Genomic DNA, 25,165 nt, shown 5'->3' on the forward strand with positions numbered 1-25,165 from the left:
GATGTATGAAAAGTTATCGAATTCAATTCCGAGCCCGGACTCAAACCAGGATCTCTAGTGGCACAGCTAGCACTGCAATCCAGTGCCTTAGACAACTGCACCAATCGGGAGGCCTGGCATTCAATTCTTAATCTATTGTATGACCGAGTAAGACATACGATACTATACGATATTAAAAATAAAAAAAAGTTATATCCAAACTGTGTCAAGTGGGAATTGTGTGCTGTAAAAGCCTAATCACTGGGCAAAACTTGTCTCAATAGTTGTAAAAGCATACATACAGTTTAGACATGTTTGCCCTCCCTGCTGGCCACATTGGGGAAGTCCAAGTTTCAAATACATTACAGTAATTCACTCACATGGAACCCAGCCCTATTCACTTTTGGAAAGGATTTAATAAGTATAAGTAATGCTATTGCCATAGTGCTTATTCCCATCATATCCTTTCAGATGCTGTTCCTAGGGTGTTGGGCTAGGGTCCATGTTCGCATGAATGTCAATTCATCTAATTATAAACATGACCAGTGCTTGTTGTGTGCTCAAACTGTAAAAGTTAGATTTTAATATGAAGCTGGGAATGTCCCAGGGATGCCATACTGTGTACTGGTTCATTTCAGAGCGTGTGTTACATGAAAGCCTTTCTGTGTCTTTGAACACAGGTGGGATTTAGATGTGCAGGAGACAAGACCAAAAGAGGAGAGATGAGATAAGCAATGATCAGATAAGCTATGCAGAAGCTGTTAGCTGTGGGGATTCCACCTCCCAGTAAATACACAACCAACCACACTGAACCTCTGTGTCCACCTCCCCACCACACAAACAAACAGTAACTTCAGTCTGCCAAGAGAGTCAGGTAGCCTGTTGTTGTAGTTGCTATAACAGGAGTACTCTCAACTCAAGCTCATATTTCTAGGCATCGTAGTTTACAGGATTGACCAGCCTTTGTCTGATTTGATTTGGAGGACTTTATTTTGGAGAAAACCTGGCCAGAAAGTACTTCATCAATTGTTTTGTATTCCAGCAACCTGTTCTCCCAACGACTTTTCTACAGGTATGTACTGATCATTTACTAAATGTATTTGAAATAATCTAGTTCTCAGTTACAACTGAAAATAAAAATGTTCGGCAATGAATGTGGCACATCAAAACTCAAGCAGGGTTGAGTCGGTTATTTCCTACATGTAGTCCGCTACAGTTACTATGTAGTTAACTGTCCAAAACTGTAATCAGTAACGTCATTTTTTGATTACTTTCAGTTACTTTTGGATCACTTTTCCCTTAAGAGGCATTAGAAGAAGACAAAAAGAATCCATCAAACACATTTGGTGTGTCATCATAGTGGTCTTGGACTTGTGGTCTGATATGATCGAACAAACTTTAAAGGTCTAATACAGCCATTTTTATCTCAATATCAAATCATTTCCAGTACTTAGGTTAGATGACATAAAAATAGAGCTCTTTGGCCATGCACATCAAACTCCACAAAGAAATGGTTAATTGGCCACAAAATTCTACATTTTACAATGGCAATCTCAGTCTCCAGACTTGAAACCCATTGAAAACCTATGGTTTGAATTGAAGAGGGCAGTCCCGAAGCGCAGATGAAGGGTATCAAGGATCTGAAAGGATTCTGTATGGACCAATGGTCTAAGAATCTGTCCCAGTGCCAGAGATTCTGGCTTCAAGTCTAGGCCCTGTCGCAGCTGACCGCAACCAGGAGACCCATGGGGCGATGCACTATTTGCCCAGGGTCTTCCAGGTTAGGGGAGGGTTTGGCCGGCAGGGATGTCCTTGTCCCATTGCACACTAGAAACTCCTGCGGAGGGCCGGGCGCAGTGCACGTTGACACGGTCACCAGGTGCACAATGTTTCCTCTGACACATTGGTGACGCTGGCTTCCGGGTTAAGTGGGCATTGTGTCAAGAAGCAGTGCAGCTTGGTTGTGTTGTGTTTTGGAGGACGCACGGCTCTCGACCTTTGCCCCTCTCTCTCCATACGGAGTTTCAGCGATGAGACAATTGGATACCACGAAAAAGGGGTAAAATTAAAAAATAAATAAAAGAACCGGCCCAATGTGTTCTCCAATTTATAAAACATTTTAGTTGAAAGGCTCAGCGCTGTTATTGTTGAAGTATTGAAAGGTATTGAAAACAGGGGTGTCAATTCTGACCCCTACCTTTGTTGTTTTTTAGGGGAAGATCAGCTTTAATAGTGCAGATTGATTGTAGATTGCATCAATGTAATCGTTTGCATCATTTCCAATCCCCCATATATACTTTTTTATTCATCACAATTTTCTTTAGACAATTTCTGTCTTTAATGCCGAGAGACACGTTTCTTACTTTCCTCCTTCCACTTGCCACTTCCATTTTAGCTGTAATGTTGCAATTAGTTTGGTTGTAATTGAGTAGAGCAGAAATTCCCATATATTTTTGTGAGCTGCATGTGTGACATAACTATGACATGTTCAAGAGAATCTCTCCCTCTCTCTGAGAAAATGATTAGTATAAAAACATATAATCTACATTTTTTTGCTTACAATATAGCTCTGTATTAGAATCGTTTATTTTATACAGTCATTTTTGCTCTTTTTTATCAAAGGTGTCAATCATTTCAGAACCCACTGTGTACACAGTTGAAGTCGGAAGTTTACATACACTTTAGCAAAATAGATTTAAACTCAGTTTTTCACAATACCTGACATTCAGTAAAACTTCCCTGTCTTAGGTCAGTTAGTATCACCACTTTATTTTAAGAATGTGAAAGGTAAGAATAATAGTAGCGAGAATGATTTATTTCAGCTTTTATTTATTTAATCACATTCCCAATGGGTCAGAAGTTTACATACACTCAATGAGTATTTGGTAGCATTGCCTTTAAATTGTTGATCTTGGGACGAACGTTGCAGGTAGCCTTCCACAATCTTCCTGTAAGGGTTTTCCTGTGGTGAAGTAGAGGCGGACCAAAATGCAGCGTGGTGGTTATTCATGTTCTTTAATGAAGGAACTATACATGAAATAACTAACAAAACAATAAATGTGTGAAAACCAAAAACAGTCCTATCTGGTGCAAACACAGAGACAGGAACAGTCACCCACAAACACACAGTGAAACCCAGGCTACCTAAGTATGATTCTCAATCAGAGACAACTAATGACACCTGCCTCTGATTGAGAACCATACTGGGCCGAAACATAGAAATACCCCAAAACATAGAAAAACAAACATAGACTGCCCACCCAACTCACGCCCTGACCATACTAAATAATGACAAAACAAAGGAAATAAAGGTCAGAACGTGACACTTCCAACAATAAGTTGGGTGAATTTTGGCCCATTCCTTCTGACAGAGCTGGTGTAACTGAGTCAGGCTTATAGGCCTCCTTGCACACACTTGCTTTTTCAGTTCTGCCCACACATTTTCTATAGGATTGAGGTCAGGGCTTTGTGATGGCCACTCCAATACCTTGAATTTGTTGTCCTTAATCCATTTTGCCACAAATTTGGAAGAATGCGTGGGGTCATTGTCCATTTAGAAGACCCATTTGTGACCAAGCTTTAACTTCCTGACTAATGTCTTGAGAAGTTGCTTCAATATATCCACATAATTTTCCCACCTCATAATGCCATCTATTTTGTGAAGTGCACCAGTCCCTCCTGCTACAAAGCACCCTTGCAAGCCTCCCCCTTTTCCTCCGAACATAACGATGGTCATTGTGGCCAAACAATTATATTTTTGTTTCATCAGACCAGAGGGCATTTCTCCAAAAGGTAAGATCTTTGTCCCCATGAGCAGAGCAGTTGTAAACCGTAGTCTTGCTTTTTTATGTCGATTTTGGAGCAGTGGCTTCTTCCTTGCTGAGCAGCCTTTCAGGTTATGTCGATATAGGACTTGTTTTACTGTGGATTTAGATACTTTTGTGCTGTTGTTCTGGTATTGATTTGCACTTTTCGCATCAAAGTACGTTCATCTCTAGGAGACAGAACGCGTCTCCTTCCGGCTGCATGGTGCCATGGTGTTTATACTTGCGTACTACTGTTTGTACAGATGAACATGGTACCTTCAGGCATTTGGAAATTGCTCCCAAGGGTGAACCAGACATGTGGAGGGCTACATTTTTTTTCTGAGGTCTTGGCTTATTTCTTTTGATTTTCCCATGATGTCAAGCAATGAGGCACTGAGTTTGAAGGTACGCCTTGAAATACATCCACAGGTACACCTCCAATTGACTCAAATTATGTCAATTAGAAGCTTTACAATCAGAAGCTTCTAAAGTCATGCCATCATTTTCTGGAATTTTCCAAGCTGTTTATTAAAGGCACAGTCAACTTAGTGTATGTAAACTTCTGACCAACTGGAATTGTGATACTGTGAATTATAAGTGAAAAATCTGTTTGTAAACAATTGTTGGAAAAATGACTTGTGTCATGCACAAAGTAGATGTCCTAATTGACTTGCCAAAACAATAGTCTGTTAACAAGAAATGTGTGGAGTGGTTGAAAAATGAGATTTAATGACTGCAACCTAAGTATATGTACACTTCCGACTTCAACTGTGTAATATGGTGTATGTAGTTCAATGTTTTTTACTCTCAAACTCTTTTCAGTAATTTTTAAATTTCTTATCAAACAGAAGTGAAACCATAGTACTATTAGTGTTGACTCCTGATAACAGTCTGTGAGCTGATTCTCAATGTGCTTATCTTTGATTATGACCAGCAGGCTCCACTAGCACCACTTTGACCCGTTTTAGTCAGATGCCCTGTACAATGTGTCTGAGTATCTATTATCAAATCAAATGTATTTATAAAGCCCTTCTTACATCAGCTGATATATCAAAGTGCTGTACAGAAACCCAGCCTAAAATCCCAAACAGTAAGCAATGCAGGTGTAGAGGCATGGTGGCTAGGAAAAACTCCCTAGAAAGGCCTTAACCTAGGAACAAACCCAGAGAGGAACCAGGCTGAGGGATGGCCAGTCCTCTTCTGGCTGTGCCGGGTGGAAATTATAACAGAACTTGGCCAAGATGTTCAAATGTTCATAAATGACCAGCATGGTCAAATAATAGTAATTACAGTGAACAGGTCAGAGTTCCATAGCCGCAGGCAGAACAGTTGAAACTGGAGCAGCAGCATTGGCAGCAGAGAACTTGAAGGAAAGGCGGCCAAAGGAGGTGTTGGCTTCGGGGATGACCAGTGAAATATACCTGCTGGAGCGCGGTAAGCACCATGGTCTTGTAGTCAACCTTTATTTCCAGTTGTGGACAAAGTCGTTCACAGAGAGGTAGGAGGGAAGAAAGAAGAAAGAGTAGCTGGATTAGCAGTGTTCTCTACGGTGATCCATGTCTCTGTTAGGGCAAAAAGTTAAGGGACTGAAGACATCGCTTCTCCCTTTGTTCCTCAGTCTTCCCGCTCGAACCCAGCCCCCTTTTCTTTTGTGTAACCTGCTGTCATATCTGTTCTGTCCGCCACGGACGTTTTCCTTTATGACGTAATTTGTAATCAAGGTAGGATTAATTCTGTGTATATGTAATTCTGTGTGATTAGTTAGATATTTAGTAAATAAATAATTAAACACAATTTTGCATTGCTGATTCAACTTGTTAGCCAGGGTTTGTGAAGACAACCAAGAATTTACAACTTTCAGATGAGACTGAAATAAGGTGACGATTAATATAGACTGCTATTGATGTAAAATATTACTAGGTCTAGGAGTTTATTCCGAAGATAACAGCTCTATAAATATTATTTTGTGGTGCCCCGACTTTGTAGTTAATTATATTTACATGATTAGCTCAATCAGGTAATATTAATTACAAAGAAAGGAATTTATAGAATAGCATGTCATATCACTTAATCTGGCATAGCCAAAGACACGACAGTAGCATAGGCTGAGATGAACTCTGCGTTCTTGACCACAGATCGGCAGTTCCAAATTCTGCCTGAGACTGGGAATTCCACTGGGTTGTGCGCACAGGGTCCACTAAATGAGAAGGCTTGCAGACAAGGTGTGGGGAACGTCTGTAAAGCCTACAGGGAGAGGTGCGAAGGTATAGAAAACACATACATAGTTGACAAAGCTACAAAAGAGCAAAATTTGATAATCTGTAAATAACTAGGCAAAATACTCAAGTGAGAGAGTGGTGTGGAGCCTTCCTCTCTTTCCTTCCTCGAACTCTTCAGAATAACTCAAACCGTCTTTGTTACGGTCTTAGTTTTAAGACAAAACCGCCACTGACATGACCGACACTTACAGATGCTGCTGAGAAACTAGGGGAGACTGAAGAACTAACTCTAATTGCTAATAGCCTAGCACAGGTGGAGAGCACACTTCCCTGTACTAATTGCTAATTTGTCCCCACCCCCACAATCCTGGTTGATGTGTCAATAACTATCTGCAAATTATGCACAGTCAGCAGTTCACACTGCCAGTAGGCCACTGGGAAGACAGGCAGCAGTTCAAGTAGATGGCCCTAGCTAACAAAAAGATAGTACTAGACCACAAAAGATAAAGAGACAAAAAATATGACAATTCCCCCGTGCACAAAACGTAGTCCATACAGAAATTGTTTGTTGAGAGTAGTGTGGAAGAACTTGACTGGCCTGCACAGAGCCCTAACTTCAACCCCATCGAGCACCTTTGGGATAAATCGGAATGCCGACTGCAATTCAGGCCTAATCACCCAACATCAGTGCCCGACCTCACAAATGTTCTTATGGCTGAATGGAAGCAAGTCCCCGCAGCAATGTTCCAACATCTTGTGGAAAGCCTTCCAAAAAGAGTGGAGGCTGTTATAGCAGCAAAGGGGGGACCAACTCCATATTAATGTCCATGATTTTGGAGATGTTCAACGAGCAGGTGTCCACTTACAGCATTCCATATAAGGCATCCAGACTTTTTGAAATTTGCACAGTATACCCTTGTAATAAATCAAATCTAGGGACACATAACTTTACATTTCTGCCATCCATTTTGACATTGTGGGAGGATAACCAACATTCCAATTAATGGCAATGCATTTCATACCCGCTATAAATGCTAGGTTACACTGTTTCTTCTGATAACAGTCTAAAGTATAAACATTTCCAAGCAAAAACAGGGAGGAGGGAGAATCTGTAGACATGCTAAGATAAAATAACACACTCTTTGCCAGAATTCGCTCAGCATTCACCAGAGCATAACATATGCAATAACATTGAAATATATCCCCTTTTGTGTTTTATACCTTCAGTAGAGGAATTACATATCTGAGTGCATGGTGTTCAGTTTCACTGGCATATAGTACGTTCTACGGATGGTCTTAAACTAAAGTAATTTATGTCTGAGATTATATGTACATGATTGGTTATTCAAACATATCTGTATCCATTCATCATCATCAGTAGTGTCTCCCAGCTCTTCCTCACATTTTGTTTGTGTCATCGGTAAAAGCCTCTGTCAACCCTTGATACAGTTTGGAAATCAACTTTAGAGGTTTGTCACACTGTTTTAAAATAGTTTCAATCTTTGAAGCTCCTGGCTTGTCCAGTGTTTGCTGCGCAGAGAGAATAAAGTGTTGCATCTGCAAAAGTTAACCTCCAAGCCATCACAGACGGGTCTTCCCTGACCCTGCTGAGACCCCTGTCACCATCTGATCCTGGTGTACATGTATACATTATATTATCCAAGAATAGAATCAATGGTTCAATAATTGAAAAGACCATTATTCCCAGATCCCAGACTGTAACCTACCTATCAACTCAAGATGGAACTTTGTATCCATTCACTGATTGTTATAATATACTTCAAAATTCACCTCCGCTCCGAAGACTGGTCTTCCCTGGCTGTCACACCTGTCACCATTTGATCCTGCTAAGACATGATGTGCATAGTGTTGTGTACTGAATGTTCCACCATGACAGTGAAGGCTGTAGAGCTGTTTATACCGTGTCAGTGTGAAAAGTAGGGAATTAGCTACGTACATAACGTTACATTGACTGTGATTGGGGCTGTGATCACTGACTGTGAATTGGGCAAAAAGAATGTCTAACGTTAGCCAACTTTTGGCAATTAGCCAACATTTGGCGTTATCCAACTGGCGAAAACGAGCCAAGTTCATTTACTTCTGTTGAAACCGGACAAAACAAAGTGGTGTCCCTGTGGTCCTAAATCCACTCGGCTGAAACCGCCAAACAGCCTGACCGCTCTGGTACTAAAGCACACTGATGCCGCTTTTTGTATAACAATGCAATGATAAACTTTGCGGTGGGGGTCCAAATGCAATTTTAGGATGTGTGTGTGTGTGTGTGTGTGTGTGTGTGTGTGTGTGTGTGTGTGTGTGTGTGTGTGTGTGTGTGTGTGTGTGTGTGGCCCTGGCCACAACAAAGCGGAATTCAGAAAATATACACTACCGGTCAAAAGTTTTAGAACACCTACTCATTCAAGGGTTTTTCTTTATTTTTACAATTTTCTACAATGTAGAATAATAGTGAAAACATCGAAACTATGAAATAACACATATGGAATCATGTAGTAACCAAAAAAATGTTAAACATTTTATATATAACAAGGTAGGGGGTATACAGACAATAGCCAATACAGACAATTTGGTAAAAGTCAATTTCATGGCAAGAAAAGCTCAAATAAGCAAAGAGAAACGACAGTCCATCATTACTTTAAGACACAAATGTCAGTCAATGCGGAAAATGTCAAGAACTTTGAAAGTTTCAAGTGCAGTCGCAAAAACCATCAAGCGCTATCATGAAACTGGCTCTCATGAGGACCGCCACATGAATGGAAGACCCAGAGTTACCTCTGCTGCACAGGATAAGTTCATTAGAGTTACCAGCCTTAGAAATTGCAGCCCAAATAAATGTTTCACAGAGTTCAAGTAACAGATACATCAACATCAACTGTTCAGAGGAGACTGTGTGAATCAGGCCTTTATGGTCGAATTGCTGCAAAGAAACCATTACTAAAGGACAACCAATAAGAAGAAGACTTGCTTGGGCCAATAAACACGAGCAATGGACATTAGACCGGTGGAAATCTGTCCTTTGGTCTGGAGTCCAAATGGGAAATACACATGATCTCCACATGTGTATTTCCTACTGTAAAGCATGGAGGAGGAGGTGTGATGGTGTGGGGGTGCTTTGCTGGTTACAATGTCTGTGATTTATTTAGAATTCAAGGCACACTTAACCAGCATGGCTACCACAGCATTCTGCAGCAATACACCATCCCATCTGGTTTGGGCTTAGTGGGACTATCATTTGTTTTTAAACAGGACAATGACCCAACACACCTTCAGGCTGGTTAAGGGCAATTTTACCAAGAAGGAGAGTGATGGAGTGCTGCATCAGATGACCTGGCCTCAACAATCCTCCACAAACGCAACCAAATTGAGATAGTTTGTGATGAATCGAACCGCAGATTGAAGGAAAAGCAGCCAACAAGTGCTCAGCATTTGTGGGAACTCCTTCAAGACTGTTGGAAAAAGCGTTCCAGGGGAGGCTGGTTGAGAGAATGCTAAGAGTGTGAAAAGCTGTCATCGACGCAAAGGGTAGCTATTTGAAGAATCTCAAATATAAAATATATTTTGATTTGATGAACACTTCTTTGGTTATTATATGATTCCATACGTGTTATTTCATAGTTGTGATATCTTCACTATTATTCTACAATGTAGAAAATAGTAAAATAAAGAAAAACCCTTGAATGAGTAGGTGTTCTAAAACTTTTGACCGGTAGTGTATATATTGCAAATTCTTAACATAATGTACAAATTGGATGATGGACATCCACAAATGAATACATACCATCCGAAATGTAACATACCATACTAAATGGAGGGAGACAGATTTACAGTTACTTTGTTCCATCTATCCCAGAGTCCAAGTTGCAGCGCTCTACAGTATGTGTAAAAATAACAAATGTCACATTGTAGCTACAGGCTAGTTCACAAATACTGCAATGTTTATCTCTTCTTTTTTTGTCATGGACTTGATTGTACAACATTAAAGAGTAATTGAATGACTAAATCATTATAGAAGACTACTATTTTCTACAGCAAAATATGTCTTCTCCACAGGTGATAAAACATGAATGAGACGTTCACAGATGCATATGATTATGACATCGCAGAAAACGACACTAAAGATTATCCAGATGATAACGAATATATCTGTAACCTGAATCCCAACCGTGATATGGAGATAGTCATACAGACCTACTTCCATTCCTTCATCTGTGCATTCGGTTTCTGTGGCAATGCATTGGTGATAGTCACATATGCCTTCTACAAGAAAGCCAAGACCATGACGGACGTGTACCTTCTGAACGTGGCGGTGGCAGACCTGCTCTTCATCGTGGCCCTACCTCTCATAATTTACAATGAGCAGCATGACTGGAGCATGGGCTCAGTGGCCTGCAAGGTATGGAGTTCCTAATGAAGTTCCCAATAGAGGTTCTAAAGTTCAACATTTGTTCTTTTCCACATTGCATGGACAATAATGTTTTTCTTCATTTTCTTCATTATTTGAATTTATAAGGCTTTGAGAGGAGCCTATAGCATCAACCTGTACAGTGGCATGCTCCTGCTGGCCTGCATCAGTGGAGACCGTTACATCTCCATCGTCCAGGCCAGGCGCTCCTTTGGCCTCCGGTCCAAGAACCTGATCTATAGCCGCCTAATCTGTACAGCCATCTGGGCTCTGGCCATAGCCCTGTCCGTCCCCACAGTCATCTATAATGAGCGGGTTGAGGAGACCATCTTGCTGGAAGGGACTATAACCGTGTGTCAGGAGCAGTTCCAAAGTAACAGGACCGCCCGGCTGATGAAGGTGCTGGTGCCTAGCCTGCAGGTGGCCATGGGGTTCTTCCTGCCCCTCCTGGCCATGGTCCTCTGCTATGCCAGCATCCTATGGACCCTACTGAGGGCCCAAAGCACCCAGAGACACAAGGTTTAAGTATACACCAAAATTCCAGTCATAGAATTGGAATGTTTAATTATAAGAATATATTTGTGTCCAAGTAAATGTCTCTTATTGGGTCAATTAACTTTCCCATTTTTCCTTCAGGCGGTTCGTGTGATCCTAGCCGTGGTGTTGGTCTTCATCGTGTGCCACCTGCCCTACAATGTGGTGCTACTCTACCACACGGTGGCGCTGTTTCAGCAGAGGGAGTGTGAGGTAGAGAAGATTATCCTTACCACCCTCACCATCACCAGGAGCCTGGCCTACCTCCACTGCTGCCTCAACCCCATCCTGTATGCCTTCATCGGGGTCAAGTTCAGGAGCCACTTCAGGAAGATCCTGGAGGACCTGTGGTGCATGGGCAGGAAGTACATCTACCCATCTGGACGCTCCTCACGCATGACCTCTGACCTCTATATCCCAGCACACAAGTCCACTGACGGATCGAACAAATCCAACAAGAATGTCTCGTCGTTTACCATGTGAACATGGGAGTAGGTAGAGATTGCCTCCAATTACTATCGGTGATGATAGAATGGTTAGTCAGGAAATCAAGTAGTGATTTATATTCTGTGTACAGTGTGAGTATTTGTTTGCTACTGTATCTACATAATTTACCTATAGTATTTGCTGTATTAATCCAATTGAATGCTCATCGCTACTCTAATTACAGATAAAAGCCAGGCATTTTACCAGAGAATTTTAGAACATGGACACTGTCTCGTTGGCCTAACGTTATATCCTATTTTGACTTTGGTGCAGGTCATGTTGTTCTTCACGTTAACATCTCTGGTAGATACATACTACAGTCTATTTAATAAAATCTGTTAATTTCTCACATGAACAGGATACAGAAGGTGTGGTGAAATGGTTACTTGCATAGTGGAGTCTTTTGTTTAGACATGTAGCTAGCTAGTTAGCTAGCGAAACAATGAAGCATAATCCCAACTCAAAACATTACTACACACACACACACACACACACACACACACACACACACACACACACACACACACACACACACACTATACCCACACATGGATTTAGTACTGTAGATATGTGGTAGTGGTGGAGTAGGGGCCTTAAGGCACACAGTGTGTTGTGAAATCTGTGAAGGTATTGTAATGTTTTTAAAATTGTATAAACTGCTTTAATTTTGCAGGACCCCAGGAAGAATACCTGCTGCTTTGGCAGAATTAGAAATGTATAATATCTGAAAATGTAGTTAGCTAAAATATCTTACGTTTATAAATGAATGGATGCTTCTCCCTCTCTGTCACGGATGCTATGGTTGCAGATGTATAAAACACTTGTCTCTGGATTATATCAGCTTTCTGTGTGGTTTCTTTTCAACACGCTCTGCATAGTTGCAATCCAACGGCAGAATTTTCTCCATCTCCTTAGCTATCATACACTAATTCCACCAGCATTCCACTGATTTCAAAACTCGGTCCTCCAGAAAGTGGAGAGCAACACTTTTGCAGTTGTACTACGTGAAATCTTTCACAAAAGTTGCATTAGAAAGGATTGCCTACACATACTGACCAGCTCATGTTATAGACAGAAGCATGCCACATGGCAGACCAATCTGAACTCAACTCTCGGCATGTCCAGCCCATCTATTATCTTAGCCAATCATGGCTAGTGGGAAGGTTCCTGGCTTTTTCTGTGGATAAACCAACTTAGCTCATAATTTAACAATTGTATTTGTATTTACAGATGGCATACAAGTTCATTTTTAGGGACATGAAAGATCACATTCCAGAAGGCATTTCTGACAAAAAACAGATTTCGATTTAAAAAAAAGTTTACGTTCAAATGCTTCTCTTGTGAAGTAGTGACGTGCAACATGCACCTAGTTTTCTGAAACTAGTCACATTTTTCGGACCAGAGATGTACAGTACTTGATATCAAACTCATACGGTGCCAGTTTGGCAACCCGTCTGCTCACAAGCTTTTGTCAGGATGTACATTACCAGTCAAAAGTTTGGACACATCTACTCATTCAAGGGTTTTTCTTTATTTGTACTATTTTCTACATTCATTAATAATAGTGAAGACATCAAAACTATGAAATAACACATATGGAATCATGTAGTAACCAAAAAAGTGTTAAACAAATCCAAATATATTTTACATTTAAGATTCTTCAAAGTAGCCACCCTTATGACAGCTTTTCACATTCTTGGCATTCTCCCAACCAGCTTCATGAGGTATTCACCTGGAATGCATTTCAATTAACAGGTATGCCTTGTTAAAAGTTCAAATGTGGAATTTCTTTCCTTTTTAATGCGTTTGAGCCAATCAGTTGTGTTGTGACAAGGTAGGGGGGTATACAGAAGATAGCCCTATTTGGCAAAAGTACATTTTATGGCAAGAATAGCTCAAATAAGCAAAGAGAAATGACATTACTTTAAGACAAAGGTCAGTCAATGTGGAACGTTGTGGAACGCTTAAGTTTCTTCAAGTGCAGTCACAAAAAACATCAAGCGTTATGATGAAACTGGCTATCATGAGTGACTTGCTTGTGAAGGCTAAAGTACAGCATCTAGACCATCGCTGGATGCCTCCACAGAGAGAAAGGGTTTGTCGAAGTTGGGGTGGGCCAACAAGATCTTGTCCAGCAAGGCTTGCTTTAGCTGGAGGACGACCTGCTTACACTCTGTTGTCCAGGCAGCTGCCGTCAACTTCTTGACAGGTGAGCGTCTCTTGCAGTGTGGAGCCTTGTGCCCAGTTGTCATCTAAAAGAGAAGCTTTGCGATGGTCAAGCATCCTTCAATTAACTGTTGGTAATACACCACCATCCAGGGGAACAACCTTAGTTTATTCTGAGAGGGGATGTCAGTTTCCGTCTTCCATCAGGTCAACTTCCGTCACGCCTGCAATGTCCTTCCCTTTTTTCAGGATCTGTAGCTACACCATTCGCACTGACGACAAGAATGTGTTCTTAATAACAGACTTGCCTAGTTAAATAAAGGTTAAATAAAATTTAAAAAATGATATGCCCCAACAACATCAAAAGTGACACCTTTTCAGGTTGAGCTTGAAGTTGTGGGCCTTAAGACGTTCAAAGACCATTTCCAGTCCCTGCAGAACCCAGGTCTTCAGTGGACGCATAGACCAAGACATCATCAACGTAACACAGCAGGCTAAGAAAGTTCTGATCTCCGAAGATGTTTAGCATCATCCTCATGAATGTTACAGACGGTTACATAACCCCTATGGAATATGGTTGTACTCATAAAATCCAAACAGTGATGTAAAGGCTGTGAATCTCTGGTCATCTCTGGTCATCCAATGTGCATCTCCACATTGTAGTAGCCAGGGGTAAGGTCCGTTGTCGAAAAAAAGGCATTTCCACCTAAAGCAGCCAGCGCGCCAGCCTGGTGAGGAAGTGGTGAGCGTCTTTGATGGTGCGACATGCAGAAATCAGTAGCGCTGGTATAGATGACATAGAAAAGGAGAGAAATTACAATAAATGGCCTCATGTATTATTTCTTTAATGAAATTACTATGGGTTTTTACAACAATGACATTCTTTTGCATATTTTGTATTGTGAAATGCTGAATTAATCTAGCAATGAATTACTAAAACATGTAACTGATGCAACCTAACACAATACAAATACTGCATTTCAGGTCTCTAAAAGAAATGTATTTGCCTAGGACAGATATAATCTCGCACGGAAAATACAAATAAGCTCTCACTAACATTTCCATGGGATGATTTGAATATACCAATCTTTTCCTTCAAAAGTAACTTGGTGCCAGAGGGAGCCTTTCCAACAAAAATACCAGACAGAAGCAGGGTGTGATCTTATTGGGTGAAAGGAAGGAATTACATCCCTAATAAATCCCTAATTGACCCCTGTGCCATTCATATCATTACAGCCTTAGCATACAGTATACTGTTTTTATCATAACAATTACAGTACTCCGATCACTTCCCCATGTCTAATATCACTACAAAGATACATTCAGACCTTCCTCTGTATTCTATTAACATCCTGTTTGTGATTCAACCACCACGGTTATTTATGAGCTTTTCAGGGAAAGGGCACATTTCAACAACATAGGTTTTGGTTTGTGAAAAATTATAGGATGGAAAGTAAAGACTGCAGTAAAGACTGCAGAAACACATGAAAATGTTTGTGTTGAGTAAAGTTAAAAGGCACTAGCCCGGTTTATACTTGGTTCTGACAAGCTCTCTTTATCCTGATCTTGTCCACATTGTAATTGTGCCCACATTTTTAGACGGGTGTATACATTAAAATACACATCTTCCTGACCACCTCCAGAGGTAGTCAAACTCGCATTGTATCTGTATATCTTACAAGTGTAGTCTGCTCTGGACAGTGAAACCATTTAAATCATCATTATTCCGCCCTCTAAAAGACTTGACAGGTGACACTATTGACTTATAGCATCAATATGTGTCTTAAAATAAATATATATTATTTTGAAAGAATATCTGTCAAACAATTTGCATACAGGGAGGGACCAGGATATCTGGTCACAATGCGAACACAGTGGACGAATAAGAGACACATTTTAGTACCATGTGTAGACGCAATGGCTACAATGTGGCCCAATCAGAATACGGATGCATGTTAGTTAGCACCAGGTACAAACAAGGCTTTAGATGCAGTGGAAGAAAAGGTTAAAAAGTGGCATCCATAAAACAGTTGTACAACATTAGCGGTAGAATTGGAGTGAATGAACAATAAGGAAGTGACTGCCTCTAGGACAATGTCCACTGTATTTGTGTCACAGACACCCCCTGTGATGGCCCTAAACCTCTACTAAACCCTAATGATGATACACTAACTTTTTCCAACCATGTAGACAGTACCCATTGGAAAACATGCTGGAAATATTCCTTGTGAATATGGTATTTTGGACTAATACAGATTCTCATGCCATCTGCCTTTAAATAAAGCCTTCAGGAGGAAGCAGAGGGGAGAAAGTACAATGAGATAGTCAGTGATATAATATAGCCTATCGTATGCAGTGTTGATTTTATCACACTGCATACAGTATGCACTAGAAACTATAGCTTCAACAATAGCAGTAACATAGAAGACGTTCTATACTGCAGTACAACGGTCTCTAAGATGACAGAAAACGCTCTCAGGGCATGGTGACAGAGTTCATCTCATATTTTCCAATGAGGACAATATCTGTAGATATGAAACAGTCATGGAGCCGAGCTGTGAGCAGCACTTGATTATCATCAACTGCTTAGGCCTTTCTCTAACCATCAAGTTAAAGAGATTTTCAGGTACTTTTGTATATTTTTTTAGTCAGTAGTTCTGAAAGTAGCGTTCATGAGCCAAAAGTGGTCGCCGAAAATTGCTACTACGTCACAAACACTACATGGCCAAAAGTATGTGGACACATGCTCATCGAACATCTCATTCCAAAATCATGGGCATTAATATGAAGTTGGTCCACTCTTCTGGGAAGGCTTTCCGCTAGATGTTGGGACATTGCCACAAGGGCATTAGTGAGGTTGGGCACTGATGTTGGGCGATTAGGCCTGGCTCGCAGTTGGTGTTCCAATTCATCCCAAAGGTGAGGTCAGAGCTCTGTGCAGGCCAGTCAAGTTCTTCCACACTGATCTCAACAAACTATTTCTGTATGGACCTCGATATGTGCACGGGAAAGGGCCTTCCCCAAACTGTTGCCACAAAGTTGGCTGCACAGAATCGACTAGAATGGCATTGTATTCTGTAGCGTTAAGACTTCCCTTCACTGGCACTAAGGTGCCTAGCCCAAACCATGAAAAACAGCCACAAATCATTACTCCTCCTCCACCAAACTTTACAGTTGGCACTATGCATTGGGGCATGTAGCATTCTCCTGGCATCCTCCAAACCTAGATTAGTCCATCGGACTGCCAGATGGTGAAGCGTGATTCATCACTCCAGGGAACACGTTTCCATTGCTACAGAGTCCAATGTGGGCAAGTTTTACACCACTCCAGCCACCGCTTGGCATTGCACATGGTGATCTTAGGCTTCTGTGCGGCTGCTCGGCCATGGAAACCTATTTCTTGAAGCTCCTGACAAACAGTTATTGTGCTGACGTTGCATCCAGAGGCAGTTTGGAACTCGGTAGTGAGTGTTGCAGATGATTTGGAAACATCAGTCCTCGCCGGTCTCGTTCTGTGAGCTTGTGTGGCCTACCACTTCACGGCTGAGCTGTTGATGCTACTAAACGTCTCAACTTCACAATAACAGCACTTACAGTTGACCGGGTCAGCTCTAGCAGGGCAGACATTTTACAAACTGATTTGTTGGAAAGGTTGCTGAAATAGCCACTAAGTCTATGCCCTGTCAGTCATTTGTCAGCAGTAGGGATTATTCAATTAAGTATTTGTTGTCATTGAACAATAGACTTGTTTTCATGCAAATTTCTTCACTTGAGAAATACTGCACCAAACATCTTAGTTATTAATAACAGATGTATTGAGTTCGGCAAGGCGCCAGCCCAACCGAAGCATAAGGAAGGATTTAGGGCCCCTTTGAGCAAAGGGACATTTTTCATACAACCCCAACACTCCATTTGCAAGAATTAGCATAGAGATAAAGGGCCTTCCCCATAAACTGCAGTTTCCTGCACCAAGAGAAAGGTAGTTAACACCAATAGAGGGGAAACTGTTACTATGCACATCAATTTGAAAGCCTATGGATTCTGTAGTGATAATGTACTTAGAATTGAGGTTGTATTCTTGACAAGTTTATTGCATAAAGCATTGTGTTGTGTTTAAAGTATTATTGTAAAACAACTGAGAAAAACAAACTGGTATAAAGAACGTTGCATTCCACTTCTTGAATAAAACAACCACATACACAATATGTTACAAAAGTATGTGGACGACACTTTATAATAGTGGATTCGGCTATTTCAGCCACACCCATTGCTGACAGGTGTTTAAAATTGAGCACACAGACATGATGTGGCTGAATGGAAGCAAGTCCCCGCAGCAATGTTCCAACATCTAGTGGAAAACCTTCCCAGAAGAGTGGAGGCTGTTATAGCGGCAAAGGGGGGGGCAACTCCATATTAATGCCTATGATTTTGGAATGAGATGTTTGAAGAGCAGGTGTCCCCATACTTTTGGTCATGTAGTGTAGGTTCTGTATACTGTCGTGGAAATTTAGTACTGAGAGAGATTTGGTAATTTCTTCAAACAATCATCTTTATTAAATATTGATTAATTATTGCAATAATTAGGCTGGTCGACCCTCCACCCTTGTGTTGGACCGAGTAACCTAACCTTTACACAAATGCAGAGTACTATATATAGCTGACATACAATGCTCTGTCATGGTTGGTTCAACCCCCCTCATGCAGACCAAGGAGCATCAAACCACTCTGGGTTCATCCTGCCGTTATCTGCACGTGGGTTGTTGTCTTTACTGCACGTGGGTTGTTGTCTTTACCCCGCCCTGGCTTAGATTATTTAGAGACAATGAGGAATTGTTCTAAACTCCTCCTGGCTATCTCCATCTCGGTTAGACCCACCACATCTTGTCTATGTTAGGCAGTCTAACTAAATTGTCAGCTCAAGCCATCTCTGGTGACCATACGCCCAGATTATCTGCAGGAAACTAGAGGGGAGACCATAAAAACACAGACACTAACAGGACCGAAATATCCTCCTATTTGTTATGTATCAATTCCTAACTATTAATATAAAACAAATCAGGTAAATATGTAATTTTGTGGTTATGAGTGAGGCAAGCAGCTGCAAGACACAGTAACATGCCATTGAATCCTCTTAGTAACATCCTGAACATCTTCTATTCTTCCCGAATGTATTGTTGGTGGGAAGGAATGCATACATTTTCCAGAGAATTTGGGACACGTGCAAGTTTGCAACACAGAATAAGTGAGAAGCGCGATGTAAAAATATTGCACATTACAACATAACACAAAGCCATACACTGTCTCTACTGTCACTCCAGCATAATAGCGATATTCTCTATTTGGAATAAAGCATTGCTTTTCTTTTGTTGTACATGGGACTGAGGTAGAAAACTGCATCGGTGACGCATGTCGGCAGATAGGGAAAGGCATAGAAGAACAACATATCCAGCTTAGAGACCAACAGATATCTGCGTTTAGGTCTGTCTGCTGTGAGGGCTTCCACCATCGCGTCTACGACCAGGCTGCTGTCCTGGTTGCCAGTCATACATGTAGACATGTGGTAGTTATTAGCCAGGTCCACATACTGTCTGTTGAACATCTGTTGACGCTCCTCGTCCAGTTTCTCCCAGATTTCTGTCCCTGTTCTCCGCCTCAGGATGCTGGTAGCAGGACCAAAGTTACCCGGCTGGATGATGCTCACCTGAGATCATCACCACAATGTTAAAGGGGCACTCTGAAGTTCAAACAATAAATAGTCACACACTGCCACTGTCTTGGTGAAGACCTGGGGGATGGGGCTGGAGAAATGTAACCTTTCTCAAATTCATAAACAGAGCTATGGACAGAGCTGTATCAAAGTTATAGATTTAATTGTGTTTTGAAGCTATAGTGTTTGTTTACAATTACATTGTTAACCAACAAAGAAGTGAAACAAGCTTATATTTTGGATTCTGATGGGGTACCACAGTTCAACTACGCTCATGAGGCATTTATATGTTATATTCTTCAAGAATAAATGGTTATACTGTATATCATTAACTTACATGTCCATAAATGGATATAGCAATCACAGATTGACATTTTAAGGGGAATGTGTTGATTACAATCAATGTAAACAAATCTACAGAGTATTAAAAAGACAAACACACACAGTAATTATGATTACCAAGAGTTGTCTTTACCTTTACTCCAAAACACTCCATCTCTACCCGTAGGCAGTCGGCAAACGCCTCCAGTCCTCTCTTTGAAATACTGTAGGCCCCCATGGTCAGACAGTTGAAGAAGGCAAAGATGCTTGAGACGTACACCATCCGTCCTACAGAAATCAATTAACATTACACATTTTAGAACACTGTGGAGTAAAATGAACATTGAATGTGATAAATCAAGTACTGTGATCACCATTATGAAATGGTGATGGTAAAATAATGATTAAACTTACCTTTTGAGGCACGAACCAATGGGAGGAAAGCTATGGAGGTCCTGATGCTGCCAAATAAATTGACCTCAGCCATATTGCGATAATCATCAATGGTGTTCCACTCTGTCTCTGACCAGTCTAAGATGCCAGCATTGTTCACAACTGCCCAAAGCCCTAAAAAAAAAAAACCAAATCAACTTACATTAACAATGTGTGTAAAACCTGTTAAATCAGTTTTGTCATAAGTGTCTCACAATACAGCCTGGCGTCAGAGCCATATGAAGCATACTATACATATTTCTGAGCACCTCCAAGATGATTGAAACTGTATATACAGTTTTTGGGGTGGCAGATAGCCTAGTGGTTAGAGCGTTGGGTGAGTCACCGAAAGGTTGCTAGATCGAATCCCCAAGCTGACAGGGTAAAAATCTGTCGTTCTACCCCTGAAGAAGGCAGTTAAACCACTGTACCTAGGCCGTCACTGTAAATAAGAATGTTCTTAATTAACTGACAAGCCTAGTTAAATAAAATATATACTAATGGTTCAGTTACTTTAAACCCGACCAAATCCACATAGAGCTGTCATTCTTATTGAAAGCACGTCTAAGAAGCGGTAGATATGCTTTGTGTGCATTCTCTATTTCTATGCTTTCTATGTTTTTGCATCTTTTACTTTCAGTTTTCCACACCAGCTTAAAACAGCTGAAAGTACAATATTTGGTTATGGAAAAGCTATTTCGCAGTGGTTTAGAACTACTATTTTAGCAACCAGGAAATGGCGAAGTGATTTCTGCATAGTATATCTTAAACATATCTGGAGCAGTCTGTAAAATGGTTTTTATACGCCCGCGGAGCGGAGATGAGCGCACGGCCGGTGTGTTTACGGACATATTCAATCAATCCCTATACCAGTCTGCTGTTCCCACATGCTTCAAGAGGGCCACCATTGTTCCTGTTCCCAAGAAAGCTAAGGTAACTGAGCTAAACGACTACCGCCCTGTAGCACTCACTTCCGTCATCATGAAGTGCTTTGAGAGACTAGTCAAGGACCATATCACCTCCACGCTACCTGACACCCTAGACCCACTCCAATTTGCTTACCGCCCAAATAGGTCCACAGACAATGCAATCTCAACCACACTGCACACTGCCCTAACCCACCTGGACAAGAGGAATACCTATGTGAGAATGCTGTTCATCGACTACAGCTCGGCATTCAACACCATAGTACCCTCCAAGCTCGTCATCAAGCTGGAGACCCTGGGTCTCGACCCCGCCCTGTGCAACTGGGTACTGGACTTCCTGACGGGCCGCCCCCAGGTGGTGAGGGTAGGCAACAACATCTCCGCTGATCCTCAACACGGGGGCCCCACAAGGGTGCGTTCTGAGCCCTCTCCTGTACTCCCTGTTCACCCACGACTGCGTGGCCACGCACGCCTCCAACTCAATCATCAAGTTTGCGGACGACACAACAGTGGTAGGCTTGATTACCAACAACGACGAGACAGCCTACAGGGAGGAGGTGAGGGCCCTCGGAGTGTGGTGTCAGGAAAGTAACCTCACACTCAACGTCAACAAAACTAAGGAGATGATTGTGGACTTCAGGAAACAGCAGAGGGAACACCCCCCTATCCACATCGATGGAACAGTAGTGGAGAGGGTAGCAAGTTTTAAGTTCCTCGGCATACACATCACAGACAAACTGAATTGGTCCACTCACACTGACAGCGTCGTGAAGGCGCAGCAGCGCCTCTTCAACCTCAGGAGGCTGAAGAAATTCGGCTTGTCACCAAAAGCACTCACAAACTTCTACAGATGCACAATTGAGAGCATCCTGGCGGGCTGTATCACCGCCTGGTACGGCAACTGCTCCGCCCTCAACCGTAAGGCTCTCCAGAGGGTAGTGAGGTCTGCACAACGCATCACTGGGGGCAAACTACCTGCCCTCCAGGACACCCACACCACCCGATGTTACAGGAAGGCCATAAAGATCATCAAGGACATCAACCACCCGAGCCACTGCCTGTTCACCCCGCTATCATCCAGAAGGCAAGGTCAGTACAGGTGCATCAAAGCTGGGACCGAGAGACTGAAAAAGAGCTTCTATCTCAAGGCCATCAGACTGTTAAACAGCCACCACTAACATTGAGTGGCTGCTGCCAACACACTGTCATTGACACTGACCCAACTCCAGCCACTTTAATAATGGGAATTGATGGGAAATTATGTAAATATATCACTAGCCACTTTAAACAATGCTACCTTATATAATGTTACTTACCCTACATTATTCATCTCATATGCATACGTATATACTGTACTCTATATCATCGACTGCATCCTTATGTAATACATGTATCACTAGCCACTTTAACTATGCCACTTTGTTTACTTTGTCTACATACTCATCTCATATGTATATACTGTACTCGATACCATCTACTGTATGCTGCCCTGTACCATCACTCATTCATATATCCTTATGTACATATTCTTTATCCCCTTATTGTTAGTTAGATTACTTGTTGGTTATCACTGCATTGTCGGAACTAGAAGCACAAGCATTTCGCTACACTCGCATTAACATCTGCTAACCATGTGTATGTGACAAATAAACATTTGATTTGATTTGATTTGATTCACAGTGACTAGGCCTTCATCAAGGAGCCTTGTGCTGGAAAGTTTTTGTAGGCCATTAGCATACATTTACTGATTGATTCATCTTAATCTATTAACCTACATGGCTATATAGCAACAGTATCATATTTAGAGTCAGCAAACTAGCTAAGTGTTTTGATTTTCCACTACCTCAGGAGGTGAAATAATATTGCCTATAGGTGTCTGAAATTCACTGAAGAGCCCCCCAAAAAATGGATAATTTTTTACAGATTTCACATCACAATTTCAATCATGCACTCCCTGGATAGGTTTGATGAAATCGCTACTCTTTGAATCATATATAGGCTACCATCTCCGTTGTCTTACTTGGCACTGGAAAAACATATTCTAGAGCCCTGCAAAGTAACTGTCCATCAAAATAGTTACATTTTTCACATGACTTTTTGTCCATATTATCGTCAGGCTCTATCTAACACCTCCCACAAAAATTATTTATCGCTGATTCATCATCAAAAAAAAATAGGTCAACATATCGGGATATGGATTTTTGTTCGTGTCACCCAGCTCTACCCTAACCTTAATTCCTGCATTCCAAAGGTTGCAAGTTTGAGTGACAGTATAAGTCCTCTAATTCGTATGATATTGTATGACCGCTATTCAATTCATAATGTTACCTAAAGAAATGTAATATAACATGCTAAATCGAGGTATGCACAAAATCCTACAAATTGCCCTGAGCCCAGGTTGCACATTTTATGTTTTAGTTGACAACAGGTGCTTTTGAGAAGGAAAAGGTTCACTCTTCGTGTTAATAACAGTTAATGCATCATTAATAAAGCCCTGGGGGAAAAGGGACTTGTGAAGAGCAGGAACATTAACCTCTGAATAGACTTAGTCATGGGTCAGAAACAAGTGTCCCACAAGCCAAAAGCAGCCCCCAATGAATTTCTTTTAAGTAAAAACATTTTTTTTAAAGAGGCTAAAATCAACAGGAATTTATGACATCTGTTCCAAAGTACTCCCACAAATCAAAAGATGATGTATGACATGATTCTTTAAAAAAATCAATCTTATTTGGTTTAGTCGTGCTCAATTTGCAGTGTACAGTTGGGCTATGTTCCACTCCTGACTATCCACTCCGACAAAAATTGGCCCATGGCTGAATATACTGTAGTTGCCTACCCCTGCTTAGTCTTAAGAGTTTCTTTTGAGAAGGAAATTGGATCATAATAAATACATTTGATTTTATCATTTTTTTTGTTTTAACAGTCCGTAATTGTTATGTTAAGTAACCTACTTGTAACAAAGCTCACCTTTCTCTGGCAGGTTCGATTGGACCACAGTCCTTGCCTGTGTCACATCTTCATCTTTAGTGACGTCTAGCTTGAGAATGCTCATATTGCTGGAGCTCTCTCTGTGCAGAGTTTGGGCACCGTCTCCGTTGGGAAACAGACAACCGGCGAAGACCACAAACCCCTGAGCGTCCAGCCTGCGGGCCAGTTGATGACCGAATCCGCTGTCACAGCCCGTTATCAGCACCGCACGGCCCGCTCCTATCACCTCTTGGTTCCTGCCGCGGCATGACAAGAGCATGAGGGCCAGGAGAAAGATCGCACAAACGGATGAGACAACGATTCCTCCAAAGGGGAAGGAAGTGAGCGCAGCGGCATCCATTCCAACGATGTTTAAAAGTTATCCAATAATGCTTCCCATCATTGCAAAATTGTCAGCAAACGCGTCCATTCTCAACCAGGGGTGTAGGCTATTTATTCCTGAAAGACAACAAAGAAGTTTTTTGTGCAGACTGTTGGGATGTTCTCTATGCTTTAGGACAGGGTTGTCAAACAAACAAACATGCTTGTGTTTGTAGCTCCAACAGTGCAGTAATAACTGGCAATAAAAAACAATATACACACAATCCCAAACAATTCAGAAATATCAGAACAAGCCATGTCAGATTATTTATATATATAAAATATTATAATTAAGTTCTGTATAGAGAGTATATGAATAGAAAAGGTGCACAGCAGTAGTCATACAGGATGAGCTATGACTACATATGAAGTGGGTAAAACAGTATGGAAACATTAATAAAGTGACCAGTGTTCAATGACTGTACATAGGGCAACAATCTCTAAGGTGAACAGGCCGTGATTCGGAGTGGAGTTCGGGATCCATGGTTTGGCCCACTGAAGTCTGGCATCTGGCCATCCAGGCCAGATCACTGCCTCTGATTGGCCAGTGGAGGTCACAGGAAATGTCCAGGAGACAGTTTGAGACCTTTTTGACCCCTTTTTAATTAATTTATTTTTATTTCACCTTTATTTAACCATGTAGGCCAGTTGAGAACAAGTTCTCATTTACAACTGCGACCTGGCAAAGATAAAGCAAAGCAGTGTACAAAAACAACACAGAGTTACACATAAACAAAACGTACAGTCAATTACACAATAGAAAAATCTATCTACAATGTGTGCAAATGTAGAAGATTAGGGAGGTAGGCATAAATAGGCCACAG

General features: G+C 41.4%; 2 protein-coding genes across 2 annotated transcripts; one reads left to right on the plus strand and one right to left on the minus strand.

Annotated features, from left to right (window-relative positions):
* Positions 1–848: 848 nt before the first annotated feature.
* Positions 849–12,270, plus strand: LOC118362333 (C-C chemokine receptor type 6-like). Its single transcript, XM_035742573.2, has 4 exons — positions 849–1,051; positions 10,070–10,412; positions 10,530–10,940; positions 11,058–12,270. Exons 2-4 carry the CDS (start codon positions 10,080–10,082, stop codon positions 11,436–11,438), a joined length of 1,125 nt encoding a protein of 374 aa, XP_035598466.1. The 5' UTR covers positions 849–1,051; positions 10,070–10,079; the 3' UTR covers positions 11,439–12,270.
* A 6,672-nt stretch (positions 12,271–18,942) lies between these two features.
* zgc:113142 (uncharacterized protein LOC503524 homolog) lies at positions 18,943–24,379 on the minus strand. Its single transcript, XM_035742345.2, has 4 exons — positions 23,961–24,379; positions 20,050–20,202; positions 19,790–19,923; positions 18,943–19,308 (listed from the first exon to the last, which is right to left on the minus strand). The coding sequence occupies exons 1-4, from the start codon at positions 24,319–24,321 to the stop codon at positions 18,943–18,945; spliced, it is 1,014 nt and encodes a 337-aa protein (XP_035598238.1). The 5' UTR covers positions 24,322–24,379.
* Positions 24,380–25,165: the final 786 nt, after the last annotated feature.

The sequence above is a fragment of the Oncorhynchus keta genome, chromosome 29, assembly GCF_023373465.1.
Source record: "Oncorhynchus keta strain PuntledgeMale-10-30-2019 chromosome 29, Oket_V2, whole genome shotgun sequence".
NCBI classification, from domain to species: Eukaryota; Metazoa; Chordata; class Actinopteri; order Salmoniformes; family Salmonidae; genus Oncorhynchus; species Oncorhynchus keta.